The 23,174-nt window shown below is 40.7% G+C and overlaps 1 protein-coding gene across 1 annotated transcript in view; it reads right to left on the bottom strand.

Annotated features, from left to right (window-relative positions):
* The window catches only part of STK39 (serine/threonine kinase 39), a 228,834-nt gene that overhangs the window by 99,096 nt on the left and 106,564 nt on the right, over nt 1-23,174 (bottom strand). Inside the window, exons 11-14 of the mRNA XM_034642208.1 lie at nt 20,958-21,080; nt 20,831-20,860; nt 13,012-13,074; nt 11,180-11,247 (exon numbers count right to left, since the gene is read on the bottom strand). Coding sequence (XP_034498099.1) covers nt 11,180-11,247; nt 13,012-13,074; nt 20,831-20,860; nt 20,958-21,080 — 284 coding nt within the window. The remainder of the gene's footprint in view (nt 1-11,179; nt 11,248-13,011; nt 13,075-20,830; nt 20,861-20,957; nt 21,081-23,174) is intronic.

Here is a 23,174-nt window from a genome sequence, read left to right on the forward strand (position 1 = left end):
ACACATGCACACAGCTTCTACCTTTAGGCTGTCTACAGAAGCCAGGAAGACTCGTGGCTTTTTGTTTTGTTTTGTTTTGTTTTGTTGTTGTTGTTTTTTGGTGTTTTTTTAACCAGGGAACATCCACCAGAGTGGGGTCTGGACGAAGCAGTGTATCACACAGACAGTTCAAAACTCATACACTGAGACTTGTCCCTGAGACCCAGAGGCAGGGACAGCCAATGGATCCCAGGGGCAACCCCAGAAGTAACCCAAACTGTATGTACAGGAAGAAAGGGCACGCTCCTGTGAGGGTCCTCAGCCAGCGGGGCTTCCCTTGTACCTCTGCCACAGGCACTGCCCTGCAGTTCTCAGAGCACGGAGCCCATGTATACTCTTAAAAATAAAATATAGAGCGGCGCCTGGGTGGCTCAGTTGTTAAGCGTCTGCCTTAGGCTCAGGTCATGATTCCAGAGTTCTGGGATCGAGCCCCGCATCAGGCTCCCTGCTCGGCGGGAAGCCTGCTTCTCCCTCTCCCACTCCCCCTGCTTGTGTTCCCTCTCTTGCTGCCTCTCTGTCAAATAAATAAAATTTTTAAAAAATAAAATAAAATAAAATATAGAGATTATATTCAAAGTATTTCCTTGCTTGGGAACTTTTATAGAGAAAACCTAGTTAAGAAGTATTTTTGGTACCCATTTCTGCTATACCATCAAAAATAAAGAGCTGCAAAAAAAAAAAATCTTGTGAGGCAGCTTGATATTAAAAGTTTGTGAGAGCTGCCTTTACTTTTATTAATTTTTTTTAAGATTTCATTTATTTGAGAGACAGAGATAGCGAGAGAGAGCAAGAATGGGAGGAGAGGGAGAAGTAGGCTCCGTGCTGAGCAGGGAGCCGGATGCAGGCTCTCAATCCCAGGGTCCTGGGATCATGACCTGAGCCGAAGGCAGACACTTAACCAAATGAGCCACCCAGGTGCCCCCTGAGACCCACCTTTAGTTAAGAAACACTCAGTTGGCACTTGTGTAACACATATTCATTAAGGGTCTATCACATGCCGGACACTGTGTAAGGCTGTAAAAGCATAAAGGCAATTTCTCATCTCCTCCAACCATTAGTCCCACGGATGTCACTTCCTTTAACCCTGGCTCACAGCCAACAGCCAAGAGAGCATGTCTTAAAGAATATACTCTAGAAGGAAGAATTCAAAAGAAGAGCTGCAGGATGGAAGCCTACATTTGTGTTCTACCGCTGGTGAGCACGTTTTACTCAGGAATCATTCATTTGTGTGGCTTCTCGGTGCAGAGCCTTAGTTAAAACCCTGCCCTAAGAACTCAGCCCTAACAGAGTGAGAAAGCAGTGCTGGCGGCTACATAGATAGGGACATCCTCTGCTGAACCAAGAGCCACAACCAGCCCCTCTAATCCCCACGTGCTTTGATACCAGGCTTACTCGGTTTTGAATCTCCAGGTTTCTCCAAGTCTGAGGGCATACCACCAAGGTCAAAATTCAATGCTGGAAGAGACTTTTTCTATTAGGCAGTTTTCAAACATCATTTTTGCACATAGAAGATTTTCTATGTTGCCATGCAGAAAAACTGAGAACTCTGTAAATGTCAAATACGTTTTAAGTAATAGGTTTTGGCACATTCATTCAAAATATAAGGCAGCCACTTAAAAGGATTGTGTAGATCTATCTTCCGTGACACGAAAAGATAACAAAGATGTTACCAAATAAAGCAGATTATAAAAACACTGTGTTACATGAAACTAAATTTTAAAAATGTTATTGTAGAAATATTTTAAGTCTACATTACTGTAATGTAGAAAAAAGACCAGAATATTTATAGAGAAGTTAATAATGGTGTATCCCTGAGTAGTAAGATTGTGAATGCTTTTGTTTATTTTCTTGTGATTTCCTACATTTCTAAGATAACCATTTACCACCTCAAAACAAAGAACTCTACATTCCCTATTGAAAGTCTTTCTACTCACAAACATCTTGCTCCACTGTCAGAAAAAGTGACCTTATCTCACCACGAATGGCTTTTAATTCTTCTATTTTGCTTTCCTTACTTAACCAAATTTTTAATATAAATCTTCCTTCCTTTAGGATGTTTACCAGCAGAAGGATTTCATATACGCAAAAAGCCTCTCCACCACCCCACATCACCTGTCCTTATTTCAACTCCCTATCCATGCCACTGGATGAACACCGGAAGACCCAGGCTCCAGTCTCTGTGTACCAGCTCCATGACCACAGAAAAGTTACTTAATATTGCCCATCTCTCTTTTTCATCTGTGGGCAGCAAACGCAGGATGAAAGGAAAAATGAAATCAGGCATGTGATGTGACAGTGCTTTTAAAGTTATAAAACTGCTATTTGCATCATCTCTAAAATATTTTCAGGTATTCCTGCCACAATATTTAATGAAGAGTTCATCAGGAAACATTGTTAAAAAAAAAAAATATTTACATGAGCGGCCCCTGGGTGGTACAGTCAGTTAAGCAACAACTCTTGGTTTCAGCTCCGGTCATGATTTTCAGGGTCGGGAGATCAAGCCCCGCATCAGGCTCTAAGCTCAGCTCGAGGAGTTTGCTAAGTTTCTATCTCCCTCTGCCCTTCTCCATGCTTGCTCGCTCTCGCTCTGAAACAAATCTTTCAAAAACAAAATATTTACATGACATCTTAAGGTGGACAGGTGAACGTAACCTCCCAAGTGCACACGAGTTCCTTACTGCACTCCAAACGGAACTGAATGGAGCACAGCCATGGGGTCAAGTGGAGAAGAGCAAAGACCAGCGTGTTAAACAGTCCTAAGTTCAAGACACGGTCAGCCTCTTCTGCACTGTGTAGTACTGGACAAGTCACCCCCATGACCTTGCACCTTTATCTCCTCATCTGTGAAATGTCAGTAACAACAGGATTGACCTTGTGGAGGTTTTATGATGATAAAGAAGACAAAGCTCAAACAGCACTGATTCAGCGCCTGGCACGTAGTAGGATCTTTCTCTTTTTGAAGGATCTCACTGACAATAAAGCCAAGATGTGCAGCAATGACTCCAATTTTCAGAGGAAAGGAATTAACCAAAAGGGAACATTCTAAAAAATTAAGTAAAATGCCAAAATAGTTTTCATATTAAAGAACTGTATTTCTAATAACTTGGTGCCCATGTAATAATACATACCACTCTACTAAACCATAAATGTGGTCTTGTCAGAAATAACTTAAGTCTGATAAGGCCCTTCCCAAACACCACAGCCCAACATCACCCCCAGATTCAACCTAACCATTACTCCTCTCGAACTTTGTATGTTAACAAAATAAACAAACACTGGTTACCACTGGAACAAGTAACCCAAAGATAAGATTCAGCCAAAAGGGTTCTCAGCTTCCTTTACCCATAGCTCTTCTTTTCATCTGTCTTGTTATTGCCTTTATCACTTTCTACCTTGTGTTAGAGTCATTTGAGCGGGGTCTGATCTCTCCGCCTACACAGTAAGCTCTGTGAGTGCAGAAACCCTGTCTTATTCATCTTTAGATTTTAAACAAAGCCTTGCACAAAGAAGACCATAAATAATCAGTGTGTTGGGGGAAAAATGTACCTAAAAGCACTGCCACAACTATACCCACACTATTTAACCTTTTGGGGAAAAATTAATCAAGCCTCCCAACCACTTGACTAGTAAAAATTATGCAATTAACTCAATTTTACAGGCTAGAGAACCATTTAAGAATTCTAATTCCTCTTGAATGATGATAATGTGGAATTAAAATTCAGACACACTGATGTTAAAACAGTGATCAACATTGTTTTTATCAGCTTCAGCTTTCTTTACAAAATTAGGATTTACTAAGTCTATACCAATAGCTTAAGTTCACCTTTTAATAAAGAAATTAAAATAAGAAGTCAAATTAGGCAATATTGTCATACTAAAGGATTTTTATTAAAATAAATATCCTATCCTAGAGATCCTTTCCTACAAGCAGGAAAGTAGTTTTGTTGGGTCTTTAATTGGCCCATCAAGTTGTAATGATACTGCTACCTAAAAACAAGGTAAATTCATTATGAGCACATCGATGGGCTGCCCCATTTCAGAACATCTGTGTACAGCAACTGTGACAGTTGCCTTCCGCAAAACTTTAACTGTAATTCATAGGGCTGAACTGTCAAAGTACAAACAGCATCTACACAAAGGAATTAACAATTTAACTGATAAGTTTATCATTTTTCCAAATCACTGAGCCCAGTTCTCAAAAACATATGTTTTATGTCAAATACATGACTATTCTATTTTATGAAAAATATAATAATGGCAAAATATTTGTACAATGTTCCACTTAAATAGAAATTATAGTAGTATCACTTGATGGCATATAAATCACGAGATGGCCCACTTAACAAGCTTTCTCTGAGATGTGTTTAAGAGGATTTCCTTATGCTGCACCTTGATACTCAAGTTTTTGATAACACAGATGACATTACCATATATACAATCAGCAAGAAAACATTTGCATAAAAGTACTCAAAAGAAAAATCTACTTTTTTAAACTATCTCCGGCATTTAACATCAAGACCAAAGGTCTAATGCTTTTTCTCCAGCCTTACATTTGGCAGGTCAGTTTTGAGAACAAGGTAAAGCAACGGTGTATTTTTTCAAGGAAGAAATTAGCCTTTGCCTCTTCAGTCTTTTGCCTATGATTGCCAGAAATGAACAGAGAAACAAATATATGATTGTAGCTACTATGTATTTGTCTTTTCTTACAGAACGTGGCATTTTGAAAAGTAAAATATTTCCGAGTTTCCTACTTACAGAATGAAGGGGAGGCTTACCTAGCATCTTGGGGCTGGGGGTAAGAGGAGGGAGAAGGAAGCCATATTCCCAGCAGGTAAGACTATAAAATGCTATGTCAAAAAGAAAGTCAGAATGACCTTTACCAAGACGTAAGTGGGCAACTACCCACATAGCATTAGTTAAGGACTGATGAAAGGTCTGCTTAAACTCAAGTCTCTCCCCACTAGCCGGTAAAGCACAATACACATAAATGTTATGCCCAAATGGCCGCAGGGAGTGAGAAGGACAAGCACACTATTTCCCACGATAGTCACACACTGGCTAGACCAGTGGATCCCAAAAGACAGAGCAAGGGTCTATTTTTGTGTGTATATATGTGTGTGTATACACACACACACAGAATATTGATGGGAAGGAATGAGAAAGATATAAAAGGAGGAGGCATGGATTCTCTAATCTGATGAACACTGCCCAGAACAATCAAGTCCTTCTCACACGGACTGGTTCAGGAGGTAGTTTACCTGGGCCCAGAGAGGGAACAAGTGATCTCAAATAAATTTCAAATGCCAAACGGGCAATGAAGAAATCGTATGGCAGAACCAACACCGGGTGGCAGGGCTTTGATTCTCGAGGAGCATGTAACTTTGGAGGTTTCTAAGAGAAAGCAGCACTCACTCTGCAAGGGAGTGCTGGTGGCCAGAGAGGTCAGGTGACTGCCACCTTGCACACAGGAGCCACGGAGGGCAATTCCATGACCCACATTTGTTTCCAGTGATTCCAAAACTGGGGTCCATAGGTGTGCTCATAGACTCCTCTACAAATGTTTTTAAATGTTGTGTTTCTGTGTCAAATACAATCTCACATACACACACACACACACACACACACACACACACACACACACACATCTGTATGCTGGGACATCAAGATAAGCCCATTTCAGGGATCAAGCTACCTGCCCCACTTTTACAGTCACAATCACTGGCCTCAAGGGATCGCCGGGCCAACATGTTCATCCTACCACACTTCCCTGAATGTACTCTCCAGCTCTCCTACACACTTATCTCCAACTCTCAAACCTCCAACATCTTTCCCTTCCTCACTTTCAACTGATCACACTATTCTACTGAGAAAATATAAACAACAGAAGAGGACTTCCGCCTTCCCATATCCAAACCCATCCATCTTCTTGCACGTCAGCCCGTCCACCCTTCCATCATGGTGCCTGCGCGTCCAACAGGGCACCTCTCCACTCTTCTAAGGCTGACATCTACGTGTATGCCTGGGTATCATCCTGTCCCACCCATCTGAGGACACCAGTCTTACCATATCCCCTCCCTCATTCCAGGTTTCCTTCCCATTAACTGATACACAATGCCTTTTTTAAAAGGACTCCCTTCACCCCATTTCTCTGCTCCCCTGGATACTAACCTTCTGTTAAGTTACCTGGACAAACAAGTAATCTATTCCTACTCTCTTGTGTTCTCTCTTGCCACTCTGTCCCAAATCCAGTTCAGCCAGGATTCTGTCCCCAACATTCCACCAGAACAATTCTTGCCAAGGTCAAGAATGCACTGCATTTTGCCAAATACAATGTGAATTCTTAGTTCCCATTGTCCTTGATCTATTGATAGCAATTGCTGCAGCTTTTTACTCCTCCTTTTCTGAGACATTTCCTGTTTGGTTTATAGGACCACCATTCTCTCCGCTACCTCACCAGCCTCTCCTCAGCAATCTGTTGACCGCTCTGCATCCATGGAACACCTGAGAGTGTGCCAGAAGCCTTGTCTTCACTCCCTCCTAGGTGATTTCATTTAATCTCATAGCTTTAAATACCATATGCGCCAATAATTCTCAAGTTAGTCTCTCTGGACCAGAACTAGATCTCCTGTGAAATCTAGACATGTGCACCTGAATGCCTACTTGACATCACATACACATCGTCCACTAGATAACCCAAGCTTACTACTTCTGGAATTGAATTCTTGATTCCGCCCAAACGCGGACCTCCAACTCTCTTCCTCTCCATTCATCCCTATCTTCAGGCCCAAACCTTGAGTAATCCTGGAGTCTCTTCTCTATCCAGAATTCAATAATCACTTGCCATCTCCATTACTCCCTGGCCTGGTCCAGATCGCATCCTAGCTCTCTCCGTGGCTGCAGTAGCCTGCCAATGCTCTGTGCTTCCACCCTAAATGGTCCCTGGAAAGTCCATTCTCTGTAATTCAATCACAGTAGTTTTAAAATGTAACTCAGATACGCTCACAAATTTCCAATGGTTTCCCACCCACTAACAGTGAAGTCCAAAGTCCACACCACAGGCTACACGGCCCTACAGGATTCAGCCCCTGCTAACTCTCTGACCTGATCTCCTACCCCTTTGGTCACACTGTTTCCCTGGCTGTTTTTATAATTGGTTATAACATGCTTCCTGCTCAGAATCTTTGCAATCACTGTTTGCTCTGCCTGGAACTCTTTTGCTGCAAACAATCTCATGGCTTGATTCTTCACATCTGTCAGGTGTCTGCTCAAATACTTCTTTATTTAGAGAGCCCTTCTGTGGTAGGAAGAATTCTTTGATGGTCTCCTATACCGCTGTCCCCTGGTGCGCATGCCCTGAGTAATCCTCTCCCCTGGGTGTGAAGAGACCTTTAAATATGATGGGCTGTCACTCCCATGATTAGGTTACTTGATATAGCAAAGGTAAAGGGATTTTGTAGATGTAATTGAAGTTCCAAAGCAGTTGATTTTGACTTAATAAAAAGGGAGATTAATGTAGAGGGAACTAGCTTAATCCAGTGAGAAACCTCTAACAGAGGGATTGAGCCCTTGAAGGGGAGGGGAGATGGTTTCCTCCCACCCTTGAAAAGAAGGCAAAGTCCTATTGTGAACTGTGTGTGAGGCAGGTGGCCTGTAGGAGCCAAAGACCTCAGTCCACAACTGCCAGGCACTGAATTCTGCCAACACTCAAATTAGCTGGAAGAAGACCTCAAGCTCCAGATGAGCATGCCTTAATTGCAGTGTTTTGAGACACAGCAGAGAGCCCATCTAAGCTGCGCCCAGACTTCTGACCTACAGACACGGAGAGAATAAATGGCTGCTGCTGTAAGCCCCGAAATTTGTGCTAACTTATTACACAACAATAGAAATCTATGCCTTCTTTAATACGGAATACCACCCCCACACTTTCTATGCTCCTGATGTAGATTTTGCCATCAAAGAACTTGATTTATCATGTAAGTAATATGAATATTTGAATATTTCCTCTCCCTGCCTCTAGAAGGCAAGAAATTTAAATTCATCTTTTGTGTTTTTCCACTGTTGTATCACAGCACCTAGAACAGCGCCATGCACACAGCAGGTGCTCAATAAATACAGAGTGAATGAATAGATTTGGTGCTTATGTTTATGTCAGCACAGGGTGGCCACAAAAACTTAACAGCATTTAACTTTACATTTTTAAAGGTTATTTCTCAAAGTACAAGGATTCCCCTTAGAGGAAACCAACTATACAGTTTGGGGAGATTTAGGAGTTCTCAAATATGGAAAAAAAAAAACTGGTTTAAATTAATATCCTGTATACATTTAATCAGGGAAAAAATGCATACAATCAGGCATGAACATATATTCATCAAATCATATAAAAATTCATTTCTAGAAATAAAATAAAATTTATTTCTATTTTTTGGAAGTGTTTCTAGGTGGTTAGATTCAGAAAAAAATCATTGATATGTCAATTTCAGTAACATTTTTAATGGATCCTTTTATGATGTCCACTAAAAAGCAGTAAAGTCAATAGGATTTGTTTCTAGTTGAGCAACTAAACCAAAAAATACTGATTATTAAAAGCCATGCAGAAAGTGATTGGTTTCTAACAGATGCCAGAAGCCTCTGTGGAACATGTTAAATCAATGTTGTAGATAAAGATGAAAAAGACAGGTTCATCAGAGGGACAACTGACATATAGCCAAACATTTTAACTAATATGCCACACTGACAATCATGAGTGAAATACGGGCAAGTGGGGTGGGGGGGTGGGGGGAGGCAAGCAATGGGTCAAACCCAACAGGTTCATTCTTACAGTGACAAATGTTAAGACATACAGAATGAGTTTTAAAACACAAGTTGCAGTTCCAATTAGGCTTGATTAACCCTTCAAGTGGAAATAACAAAATCAGAGGCTTTGTTTGGCTGTTAGGTCATGCTAGATTGGTCACCAAGGTGCATGGCTATTTCAAAAGGCAATGGAGATTTAGGCTGCTTTAAGAGAAATACAGAGTGTAAAAAGAAAAGAAAAAAAAAATCACATAATCTCACTACTGTATTCTAGTCTGCTAAGGCCACATCTGGAGGCTTGCATTTAAATATGGGTGCTACAACATTAAACTGGAAAACGACTCCATGAAGACAGTTCTGAGGTCAAATGGGTTTTAGAGTAAACCAACTTACATTCCTTTCCTGCAGAACATCTTAGAACTTTTAATACATTAATATTCCTTGTGATTTTCAAAATAAAGTGTGTATGTGTGTATGTACAGATAGACGGACACTATGCACTGTTTCTTAGCTTATTCGAAGGTGGAAGATATGTAGGATCAGGGATCTAAGTCACAAACTCAGGAAGAAACCACCTAGGCCCATGAGGAACAAGGTAACAAAAGCAGGTGCAGACTACATGTCAATAAAGGACTGTGAGGATACAGAACCATATGATGAGAAGCAAGGCTACTTGTACTGTTTTTCCCAGGAAAAAGGAGCGAGTCCTAGGAAACTACAAATGGCTCTCAGAAAAACAAGGGGGTGCACTTCTTCTATACTGTTCTAGTATCTGAAGCAAAACAGTCCCGGGAGGTAACGCTAAAGAATACGTATGCATTTTAAAACACTCTCCAGAAGAATTCAATCCAGGGAACCTGGCATCTGGCTCTAAGGGTCAGAATTGGACCGCAGATCAGAAGATCAACTGAATCTCAAGGAAGAAGGTGAACCATAACAAAGCGTTTTAGTATCAGAGGAGTGAATCACGGAAAAAGTGCTCAAGTATGCACAGAGGTGAAGTGGAGATCTAGCACACCGTTAAAGAAAATTCCTGTGTATATCAAGTAGGAGACTGGATGCTGGGACTCTAAAGGTCACTCCCAACAACGCGCACTCAAGTGGGCTGGACACTAACCTCCATAGTCTCGCTCACGACTATACCTCAGGAGCGAACGCAGAGCCCGGCACAGTGGTTTTATCATGAACATTGGTGGAATGAATAGACGAACAAGTGAAAGAATAAAAGTAGTATCTTGTTCCAAAGTCAAACAAAGGAATGGGCTATTTCATTCTTTGGCGATCACTAAATATGCATAATTATGAATCATAATCAAGGCTACTTTCAAATATAAGGAAAATAGTCTTGCAATAATTTCACTTCTTGACTGGGAAATCATCTCTGAATTAAATCACAGCAAAGCTTGCCGGGCGGTTCCCCTGGTAAGCATGTGAAAACACACCGCAGATTGTAAATGACCATCAGAAGTAACGGGTGATTATGGCGATGATTATCTACCCTGACAGACTAAACTAACTCAGACGGCTGGAGACTAACCTTGAAAATGAATCTGCTTTTTATAGCCATGGCTCTGAAAATGGTCCATCAGCCATGTGTTTTATTTGTTTAATTGTCAAAGGAGAACATATGCATAACTTATTTTAAAACACCTTCAAAAATGTGACAGTATCCTGACTGACCTGGTGAGTGAAGCTGTTTATAATTAAGTGGAAGCAAGTATGTCTTCAGACACCATACTCTTAACAAAGAACACACATCAAGATGGACCTTACGGTATAGGAATCCATGAAACAGAAAGAACTTTCATTCACTAGATACAAAGTCGACACTGTCAGGAACCATATTTGTATCCATTTCCTAGAAGACTGAGGGTTCTTTCAAAATACATCTGTCATTTCTCCACAGTAGCTGATCAAACCTGCCACTGAAAAATGTTCTGAACAGGCAACTTGTAGTACAAGCATGGTTTATTTCTGTCAGACTGACTGCCGAAGTGTGAAAGAAACTCATTAAAAATCTCTTACTGTGATCTTACATTGTAAAAAAAATTTTTTTTAACAAAAGGGGAAAAAAAGCCCAAGAAAGAAAAGGCAAGGAAAAAAAAAACTTAATGAAGGGTACACTGAGCCTGCAGACACAGTCATCTGGTGCTGTCTTTCTTATTTTTCTGTAGTAAGCAATTAGAAAAGAGCAATTAGTCCTGGGAATACAGCTTACACACTAGATGTTTGGCAAAATCAAATAAGTTAACAATTTTACTTTATGCTAATATTATGAAAACTCAATGAAGGAAATAAGAATATTATACTATAGCAAAAGCAGTACAAAATAAACAGTATTACTTACCTTAATCTTAAAACGAGGTTCACAGCGCAAGAAGCTTCTCTATAGTCTTCGCTAGCACTGGGTAGGCCCTTTAAAACAAAACCACAAAAAAATGAATAAAATCATGACATCCCTTGATTCCCATGACCCTTTCTTTCTGGAAATTTCCAAACTAGGTCTTTACACATGGCATGTCCTATTTGGCCACGCAGCAGCTCTATGTGAAGGTTGGAATGATGCCTAATTCCCATCCCAGCTGGAGAGCCAAATGTTTCAAATAGAAAACCTCAGTTGTAGGGTGGGTCCTACGAACAGGTGGTATAAGCTGCAGTAAGTCCAAAGAGGGAGGGTCGGCCATCTTAAAGGAGCATCCCACAAGCTGAGCCATTGTGAGTACCCACTGGGATTTGGTGATGCGCAAAGGCCGGGCACCTGAAACATCAGGAGGCAGAGGAAGGTGGGATGCAGTAGGGATCTTCCCTTCCTTTTTCACCTGCAACCTACTTCCTTAAATAGAGATCATCAACCACAAATGCCTCTACTCCACAGCCCCTCCCAACTCCTATGAATCCCTGGACATGAGTAGAACTTCTGCTGGAGTAGAAAAAGAGAGATTTTGGGTCAAGACTTGGCTCTGCCACTGACCAGGTGTGCAACCATGAGCAAGTCATTCTCTGAGCCTATTTTCCCACTTACACAACGGGGACAATACCGGTTTCAAAAGTTTGCTGGAAGAACAAATAGTGTGTATGAAAATGGCTTATCAACTATAACATGTTACATAATACTAGTTATCCTAGTCCCCTTTCCTGTTCCCCTTATTCTATTCACCTTCTGACAAATTATTATTCCTAACTTGCCTTTTATCATTCAACCAGTCCTCACAATTTGTCTCAAGTTGTTTTATTGCATTGACTGATACAGAGTAAAAAGACCTAAACTGAATCCCGGCTCTGCCTCTAACCAGTTCTATAACCTTGCATGAGCCACTTAACCTCTGCAAGTCTATGCTTTCTCAGCTATAAAAAAAGGGCCAAGGACTAGATGTCTGACCTCAAACAGGCTTCCTGCCACCATAAAATCCTATCACACGATCCTCAGTTTACCGCTGCTTTCAGAAAACACACATCAGGTAGGATGAAAATGAATTTATCGATGGATATTCAGATCTGTGGGACAAAGCTGTGATCCCAAGGCTGGTGATGCTTGATAGTATAATGATTTTGAGAGCGAAAGGGCTTGCCTGTTAATTATACAGCAAAACCAGAACAGGGGCCTGCACCCCAGTACTATGTCCACGGCCCTCCCCTGTGTTGTTCAGCGCCCTGCATCAGCACCCAACCCAAGTCATGCTGTATATTTTCCATTATGTAACTTTTAATATAAATGCATGTCACAGTCCCTGGACTTTTATTTTTACAAGGCAAGTTGTAGAGATAAATTGCCCCATAAAATTCAATGATAAAAGAATTATGAAAACAGGTTGTAGAAATCCAACCGAGAGCCAAAAAGAGAAAAGTATCAATTAACTCTATGGTTTTGTGGCGAGAATCTAACAGAATGGGGAGTCATTTTCTTTCCTTTTCTACTTCACACAGTACCAACAATTTCAGAAGCAGTGTGGTAATCAATCCTCGCTCTTGAACCTATCATTTAAAGGTTGGAGGCCCTGAAAATCATGGTCAATAGTAACAGGACTCTTTTCTCCATACCTATTTAAAAAAAAAAAGAGTTTACAAGCCCCTGATTTTGATGGACTGCCCTGAAACTGTCTATCTTCTGAAAAATGTTGGTTTTTCCAAAAATAGGTCTACAAATCATCTCAAACATAAATGACTGGTAGAGAAACATACCTGAGAGTCCTGCACAGAGAGGGACTGTATCTGCTCGGGTATACTGCTGGCATTCACTGCCATCTGTTAAGAGAGGCACCGTTACAGCACTTAAGGAAACCAAAATGAGACAGTAAGGTCAGCGTGCTTACCCCAAGTCCCAATTATCAGAGACAATTTTGCATAAGTAATTTTAAATCGGTTTTTTGCTCCAAAGTGTGGTCCTTTGACACCCCTCATTGGAATCACCTAGGACTCATGGTAAAGATTTCTGGGCCCCGCCTAGCCAGGATTCAGAATTTCATCGAGATGGGAGAGAATGTGTATCCTTAAGAAGTGCCCTGGGTAATCCTTATGCTTTCACAGAGTCATTGAGCTAAAGTGAAAAGGCAGGGACTATTTGATAGTTTAAATCTAATAACAGAAAGATGTTCTAGGACCATCTGTTCTTGTCACAGAATTTCGTCTAAAGTTAAAGGTCCCCAACGAAAGGATGTTAGGATCAGTAACTTTAACCACAACTTGACCTTTAATCATTACTTGGAACAATTTTTTCACTGGATTTAAAAAATACATAAAGGTAGTTGCACATTTCCCAAAAGAAAACTCAAAGCGATAGGTTATTTTTTTCTCTTGAGTTAATCCAACCCTACCTATCTTCCTAGTTCTTATCATCTGTTGAAGGAGAAGAAAGTGATAAGAAAGGGGGGGGTAATCAGAAGGGGGAATGAAGCATGAGAGACTATGGACTCTGAGAAACAAACTGAGGGCTTCAGAGGGGAGGGGGTGGGGGAATGGGATAGGCCGGTGATGGGTAGTAAGGAGGGCGCGTATTGCATGGTGCACTGGGTGTTATACGCAACTAATGTATCACCGAACTTTATGTCAAAAACCAGGGATGTACTGTATGGTGACTAATATAATAAAAAAATATATTATTATAAAAAAAAGAAATCCAACCCTAATGTGATACCAAAAGTATTTTTGCCTCAAGCCTTACTTTTATGAACTCTGCCCTCAAAACTGGAAAGACCAAAAGGAGGGGGGGAAACAACTAGGAGAGGAACAGCAATGAAATGAAAAATATATATTATTTTCTAAAACTACTATCAATTCTAAAATAATCAGAAGTCATTGGAAATTTTTTACAGCAAGTTTTCTAAAGCTTAAGATGTAGAATTCTTACTCTCTGGGCTTCCTCAAAATAACTATGTTAGTAATGAAGTAATGGGGGAAGCCTACTAATGTAATTTACTGTGAAATGCATCAAAAAATGAAGATGGAGGAATAGATGTGCACACAAGAAAGTACAGTAATGGTAGGATCTAGGTGTAGGTAGGTGGGTGTTCACTATAAAATACTTTCAATGTTGCTATCCATTTGAAAGTTTTCATAGTAAAATGTTGGGGGAAAATGACTATGTAAGAAGAACAAATGTGTATTCTTTAACCAGCCAGAAGACCTGGGCCTACACCAAATGATCTCTTGTAAAGAACCCTTCAGGTTGACTGATCCCACGATCTCAGTTAAGGTTTAAAATACAACCAAAAGCCACATCAGCACTCACAGAATATTCTACCTCTAGTCAAAAGACTAACCTGAAAAACATTAATGGCATTTCCTAGAGATGAAAACTTCTCTTCCTCCTAGGGAGGTCCCCTCTCCTGCCCTGCTCTCCCTTACTCCTGGGCCATCGTCAGGATGGAAAGCTAGTTAACTGGCCTGGGGGCTGGATTCCCAAAGCCCCTTTGCTATTTCATTCTGTAGGTGCAGCCCTGCAGGTGATGAAGGGACCAGCCTCTGGCTCTCACGGGTACACAAGCAATAAAGGGGGTTCCTCAGGAAAATATGCAGAAGGGCACAGTGAAGGTTAACAGTGAAGTTTCCTCTGCAAAACATCTTCCTTGATGACCAACTCCAGTCATCCAAATGTCACTGTTATAGGTGTACATTTTTAAATATAAAAACTTACAAGAAAGCTAACATATTAAGCAGGTGTTACTCATCACAGTGTAATATAAATTTGTTTATTGGATTTTTGTTTTGTTTTGTTTTTAAACAGTTTGTTATAAGAAGTGGATTTGAGAGAACAGGGGCTTTAATAGGAAAGGAAGAGAAGAACAGATTAATGGTGGATATCACACTGCATATAGACCTCTGAGACAGGGTGAAAGAGAGGGAAGGATCCCAGAATACAGAAAAGAAAGGGACAATGCCTGCTAATTTCCCACAGAGCTCTGCCTAATTTTTTCTATTTTTAAAATTACTGTGGCTAACTAAATGCAGTGTGTTATCCTGGATTGGATCATGGGACCAAAATAAATGATATCAGTGGACAAACAACTGAAATATGAACACGGTCTGTGGGTTAGTTGACAGTAATGTAGTACTTCCATTTCTTAGTTGTGACCAATGAACCAGGCTCACATAGAATGGAACAGCAGGTGAAGAACGTATGGGAACTCTGTATTATCTTTGTCACTTTTCTCTAAATCTAAAATTATTGCAACATAGAATGTTTATTTTCAGAAATACATAAGATTTCTGATGACAAATCTAATGTTTATGACAAAAAGTCAGAAAGCCAGTCATCAGAAATAAGAACGTGTCTTAGAAAATGGCAACAGGAAAGTAGAGAGTCAGAGCCATCTGTGGTGACAAAGCCAAGCTTAATACATTCGGAGGGAGAAATCAGATCTTTGCCTCCATCTACAAGTGGATATAAAACAAACATGTATAAGAGCCGACAGGCATTTGGAAAACACTAAGTTCTCAGAAATACACTAAAAAGATGGGGCGCCTGGGTGGCACAGTGGCTGGGCGTCTGCCTTCGGCTCAGGGCGTGATCCCAGCATTGTGGGATCGAGCCCCATGTTGGGCTCCTCCGCTGGGAGCCTGCTTCTTCCTCTCCCACTCCCCCTGCTTGCGTTCCCTCTCTCGCTGGCTGTCTCTATCTCTGTCAAATAAATAAAAAATCTTTAAAAAAATACACTAAAAAGCTAACGGCAGTTCTAACCATCAGGCTATAGAAATGAGTAAACGTAAACAATAAATTCAGCTTTCACATTGTGACTCATCCCTAGTAAAATTAGCCTAAATCCACACCCAATTTATTTTCTCCTCAGAACAAAATACCAGAGTCGGGAAACAGAACATTTTCACAATTAACCTCATCTAGATTCTGTAATGAAATCCTTCAATCTAGCTCTTATGGGCCACTGGTGGCCTTGGTCAACCAACCTTCCCACCTGGCTCCATGACACTTGATTAAATCAGGACAACTTCTCCAGGGGGTTTCTGAAACCTCTTTCACGGTTTTCTCCTCTTCTCTCTCTTATTTTCTTCTTGAGATTTCTGACAGATATTTAAAACAAATCTTCAGAAATTTTGAGCACCCAATCTTCTTGGACTTCAGTGTGGACTTCTGGATTCAGAGCAAGTGGTGTGGTTTTCCTAGCCAGTGGTTCTTGATCCTAGCCATGTATCAGAATCACATGAGCAGTTCCCTAAAAATCCGCGTTGCCTGGACATCACCCACAACTCCCAAACCACAATTTGAGGGCTGGTTCTAGGCATCTGCATTCTTAAAGCTTTCGGTTTTTCTGACGTGGAGCCAAGGTTGCATTTGTTTTCATGCCTAACAGCCAAGGTTGCATTTGTTTTCATGCCTAACAGAGGGGCTCCTACAAAAAGAATGCATCTTTAGTAGAAGCCTTAGCTAACGTCTCCCTCAGTTAGAGGAAACCCAGAGAAAGTGGGAATGTAAAGATACAGGCAATTTTACTTTTATATAGAAAATGAGGATATAAAGCAAACTTGATTTTAAAAATTATAAAACACATATTATTTTCAGAATCTGACAAAAACAGATTCCCAGATCACTGGTCAAAAGAAGATCAATAATGAGGTAATAGTTGAAAGATTTTCTATAAGCTACGATGGCATATAGGCTAGGAAACCCCACCTAAAGAAGCCAGTCTTGCAAATGCCTCCCCCGGCCCCCCCCCACCTCCAAAGAGATGAGAAGTTTCCGGAGAGCAGGCTCTCTGCTTTGCTTTTGTATAATTCCCACAATGCCACAGTACCTAACACTGCTTCATGTAAAAATCAGGCACAGATTAAATACTTGCTCAATTAACTTCATTATTAATACTATTGTTACATTTAACAATATAGTCCTCTTTAAGTCACCACTGGCTTCCGCCATCCAAGTGGAATATAATAAATAAATGAGCATGAATTATCTACATACTACAAACTATGAATTACTAGTAGGCTGTAACTAATACTTTGCAAGGCTATTTCTAAAACATCAGGTTAGGAACACAGGCAGACCAATTTTTCTATCGGTTTGGCTATGAATCTCAAGACAAGTGGTGTAACTCTGGCACTTTATACATCACACTGGAAATTCTCTCGGATTTAAGAAGATCTCCAAATATGACCGAGTACCAGGCACATCTTCCCAAGGCCCCTCTAACAAACATCCCACCCTGACCTCCTCAATCTTCTCCAACAAATGCTGTAGTTCCAGGACCTTCTGCCTTATACTTCTGGGGAAGCCGAACAGCCCTTTACAAATTAAGCATCTAAAACACTCCCTCCTTTATTGGAGCGTCTTACTGTGTACATGTCCGCTGGTGACTCGAATACCCACGGAGTGTCCACTAGATGCAATGGAACCCAAATATGAATAAAATACTAGCCCAGTCTTCTAGTGGTTTCTAGTCAAGTAAATAAACTGCAATTTAAATGACGAGTGCTCTTGAAAAGCTTATTAAAATGAAAACACTGGCATTTAAATGTGCCATTTGGCACAGATAAGCATTTTCACCCTCAAAGATGTTTAAAGGTATACGGTACACTGTCAGAGGCTGTATAAATTGGTACTGCTTTTTTATTCTCAGCTTTACTGAGATACAATTGACAAATAAAAATGTGAGATATCTGAAGTGGTTCAGCTTTTGATAGCAGCCATTAAAAATTCAAAATCAGATTTTGTCAGATGAAGTAATCACAGTTCTTTCAATTCTTTAAATTACTTTACTTGCACATGTGCGCCTCGACACGCAGACACAAAATGTGAATGGAAGGCAGTTTGTAATCGTAACGTAAATGCTCACCCATAAGTTAATGGTTAAATAAACTACCTCAATCCATCCAAGGTAATACTACTCAGCAGTGAAAAATAGAGGCAGATCTACACAACAACTAATGTGGGAACATTTCCAAGAGGAACGCAAGTTGCAAAAACCAAAAAACAGTTCTGTGGAATCTCCATGTGGTCCACCTGAAACAAATGTAACATTGTGTCAACTATACTTCAATAAAAAGCTTACGGTGTTTATGATCCCATTCACATTTTTAATAGGGTATGGATTTCTTTCTTTACATATTTGTATGTAAATGAGCAGAAAAAGTTCTGGAAGAAAATACTGCAAAATAACCTCTGTGGAAAGAAGGAACAAACACGGGGCGAGAGGGGCAGCAGAATAAAAGTGACTCTTTAGGTTTTTCTATTTAATTCTTCCGTAAGAAGAATTTTAATAGGTTTTTGTCCCTTTCAGTAACACCTACCCTGACCAACCCATTAAAATTATAAACCCCGAACCACATCCCTGTACTTCCCACTATTTTTTCCCCATTGCTCCTATTCCATTGTAACAAAACACAAACTGATTTACGAAGGCTGTTGCTTGTTGTTTACCTGCTCCCCTCAAAATGTAAGCGCCACAGGAACGGGGATTTCACGTTTTTTTTTCTCACTGACGCACCCCCAAAATCTACTAAAACAATGTGCATAGTATGCATGCGTGCGTGTGTGTGTGTGTGTGTGTGTGTGCGTGTGTTGCCCATTTAGTTCTAATTCCTTTTGTAATACGAAATACTTTTTCGCTTACAAAAAGTGAACTTATGTGGGTGGCAAGTCAGGGAGCTACTTTAATTAAAAGCTGAAAGGACAGAGGAGCCATCATGGTAGCTGCTCTTAACAGCTCCGGATGCTGAAACGGCAGCCTTGAAAACCAAAAAAAAACTGGCCCGAAGAGCTATGCAGTAGCAGGTGGGGCTGATTTTTCCTAAAATGTGGTAAAAGTGTTTATATTCAAAGACATGAACTCTTTCACAAAAACAAGGCTATCTATGCGTCCCTTAATTATAAACCAGCATGGGAACAGACATCTGCCTCTGGGACATCAAATGAGTTGAGACACAGAGAAGAGCCTAAGACTTTCAGATCCCACCCAAGAAGGTCGACAGTGATGACGAGGAACTGACAGCACGCTATCCATCACTCATCCTGTCTCTGTGGAACACATTCTTGCCAAAAAGATACCGTTAATATCCAAATAGCACATCAGTTATCAGAGCAATTTCAACAAGCACAGAGGAGGATATCGCCATCATACACTTAAATCCTCAAGAGGAAAGACCCCCACCCGTCAGTCTGCGCCAGGTAAGGCAGGATTCGGTGAACACGATCCAATAAAGACGTCCCATAGTGAACCAATATGAACGCTTTCTGCATCACCCTGCTACTTGAATCATGACATTTTGTTCTGTTTCTAGGCAGGATGGGCCCCTCCGGTTAGAGACACTCTAGGAAACAGATGAAAAACCTGGACTCTGCACTTCACTGCGGGTAAACTAGGAAAGTGGGCAAGAAGAGGGCAGAGTTCACGATACCTGGTTAAGATCATTCTAAAAACCAGCACGTGTGTAGCCAATGGGTCCTACCCGGGAGCTCACCACCATCATTTGTAACAGACAGGGATAACTTCCTTGATGAAGCTTACATTTTATGTACAAAATGAAAAAGATTAATTCCTGTGATAAACATAGGAAGAAACAGGAACTGAAGAACAGGTAACAGCGGGAGGCAGGCAGACTGAAAAATCCCGAGGGAAGGCCTACTGCTGTGGCAGGAGGGATTTAGAGACCAGAGGGAGGGGAGAGTGACAAGGAAACAACGACTTGTAGCTTCAATGTGTTCTTCTCAAAAGGGCCAGCTGGTTACTGCCCCTTGTAGTGGAATGGAAGATTTACTTCATTTCATCAAATGGAAATGTCTACTAATTTAAAAAAAAAAAAAAAAGGTGGGGTGGGTATCATTTGTAACCCAAAGTCTTCTGTTTTCTTAATGAGAATTTATCTAGGCACACATTAATTACTAGGTCTGTAAAATATTTGGAGCTATTTAAATATGCTCAAATTTTCTCCAGGAGAATTAGCAAGTATTTTGAACTACGGGCATCATTAGGCATTAGGATAATTAATTTTGCTTCCTCCATCTGGTTAATCAAAAGATGACCGGTTCTCAAAGGGAAGCTGAGGGGTATTCCTTGCCTACTAAGTTACCCAGGAGGTTGTAAAGCCAAGACCAACAGATTCAACGTGAAGTTGAGCCACTTTATATCTGCTTTATCGTACACTAAAAAAATCTAGAAAGATTTTGCCTGTATGCCTACTGTGTTTTCTAAAGGACAGTATATATGAAGATGGAGATCAACTGAGTCCTAAGTTGAGCACCCAGTGAGCACTTGATACACGTGGTTTCATTGATCCTCAGAGCAACTTAAAAGTAGTGTGATCCTCACCATCTGACAGAGGAGGAAACAGAGGCTCAAGGAGTGAGGTCATCACCAATTTATTAAGCCCAAAAGTAATTCAGACAGAATCGGGACCTGCAAAATCTACATGCCTTTTCTGTTCTGCTGCTCCATGAGAACAAAATTTTGAAGTTTCTTTCCCCAAATGGATCACACTCTGACACCACTAGGAGTGGTGGAGGGGGTGGGGATGAGTGGGCCAAAATATGTTTAAATAAATAACCACCACTCACCTCTGGGTTTTCTTCTTTTACTCTTCGTGACTGTAAAACAATTGCAGATCCGTTAATACACACACCCACAAAATGCCACAAAAAGAAAATGTGCACAGGTTAGCTCACCATCATCAATGTCACTTACCTTTTCTTGAGAAAAGGCTGCCTTCCCTTCCTCACTTTTCTCATCCATCTCGTCGTCACTCCACTCCCAGTCACCGTCCTCGGTTTTATGAAGGTGACCGCTTGACCCAGGAACTCTTCTCACCTGAATCAAAACACACCCGCCCAATTCTTCACTAGTGGAATGCAGACAGCGCTCGCTGGGACTGCAACTTGGGCCACGCAGCACACGCCTACCCTGAAGACACCCTGACTGGTTATGAATTCAGGGATAGCAGTTAGTACCCAAAAAGACCACGCAGCCCGCAAACTCCCACACTTGTCCTCCTTCCAAACATACTGTGTTCTTGAAATGCATTACTACACACACGAAGAACAAAATATTTTGGAAGAACAGCACGTACATCAGCCATCAGGATCAAACCCATCTTTCACTGTTGCTTCAGTTAACACTTCATTAATTACTATACATTAAAGGCCGTGTGGTCGGCTTCAAGATTGCCTAAGGAAACGCGAGCAACAGACTGCTGACGGAGGGGAGGCAGGGGCATCAGGCAGCCTAATGAAGCATACAAATCTAGGGGTGTATCAACGACCTAAAACCTATGTTAAAAAAAAAAAAAAAAGCAAATACCCTTCTACTGCCACCTTGCTCTTTTTTCAGAACCTGACATCACACTTGTTTTCCCGGGATTCTACTCAACCTCAGCATCAGACTATTCTTAACACACCTGGTAACACTTTTGAGCCTTGGGAGGATTGCTAGAAACAGCAAGATAATCAGCAGCTGTGCCAGATAATCTAAACAGATGCCATCAGTCTTCTGCAAGAATTTCAAAATTTTTTTGAACTAGGGTAGAGATGTGATTCAGGGGTATGCTTTCCAAATGCCTGGTGTGGGTGAAAAAGCAAAACTTTTTTAAAAGGACAGGATGACTGAGAATGATGAGCCTCTGACCAAAGTAATTTACCTTAAAAAAAAAAAAATGGACTCAGACATAATTAAACAAAGCAATGTAGCAGGTGAACATGTGAATGTAACAGCCAATGATCCACTGATTTGGAGAAACTTCAAGGGGAACGGGACCCTGGAGACTGTCTAGCCCGATCCCCTCATTCTACAGAGGAGGAAATGAAGGCCCAGAACGTGACCGAAGATCACAGGGTAATAAGGACAAAATAAAGGCAAGGAAAAAAAGCCTTCAGATTCCCATTCCAATGTGAGACTTACACCACTGAATGATGATTGTGAAACTGAAGTTGTCTAAAAACATCCTGTGAAGACTTTCAAAGACTATAATGTGAGGAAAACACTATTTTCCATAATAGAAACTAGTTAGTTATATCGTGGGAGCTTCATTAATCCTAAAGGAAAAACCACAGACCTTAAAATTAAAGTAAGTATTTACACACATGTTCAGTCAATGGCAATTCACAATACGTGCAGCCTCGGGGTTTGACTTGAAGACATTATTGTGTGGAACCTGTAAAAGCAAGCCTGACCACTTGGTCTAGAAGATCTGAGCCCCAATATGGAAAGTTAAAAAATAGAAAGTTCTTACTCATAACTGCAAACACAGTTATGCTCAATTTAAAAAAAAAAAAAGCAAGCTTTTCTCCACTCCAAAAAAAACTAATTCACCTTTGAAACAACCCCTTCTGTGCTTGACATATTTTTTTCCATTCACATTTTTTGAATCATTGGAAAAGACCTAATGATAGTGAGTTTAATGTGCTAACAGGTGCTGGCAAAGTAGTGAAGGGAACAAATGCTGAAATGCACATCAACATTTAGAACAGACTGCTCTTTAAAACCACAAAGAAATGGATAGGGGAAGAGAAAATAATTTAAAAAAAAATTTGAGAGAGAGAGCACAAGTGGGAGGGGCAGAGGGAGAGGAGAGAGAGAGAACCCTAAACAGACTCCACGCTGAGAGCAGAGCCCGAGGTGGGGTTCGATCCCACTACCCTGAGATCACAACCCGAGCAGAAACCCAGACGTGGACGCTCAACCAACTGGGTCATCCAGGCCCCCCAGAGAAAAAAAAAATTTCTGTTGACATACACAATAAAATTATTTTCTTAGCAATACTCATCATGATGATAGAGGAAAATCTGTGTTAATGACTACATCGAAAGAGGAAAACCTGTGTTTAATGACTACAGTAAAAGAATTTAAAGCCCCTGTCTATTACGAAACATACTCTTAACTAAGAAGTGAGAAAACAAGGAAAACTGT

This window comes from Ailuropoda melanoleuca, chromosome 2 (assembly GCF_002007445.2).
Source record: "Ailuropoda melanoleuca isolate Jingjing chromosome 2, ASM200744v2, whole genome shotgun sequence".
NCBI lineage: Eukaryota > Metazoa > Chordata > Mammalia > Carnivora > Ursidae > Ailuropoda > Ailuropoda melanoleuca.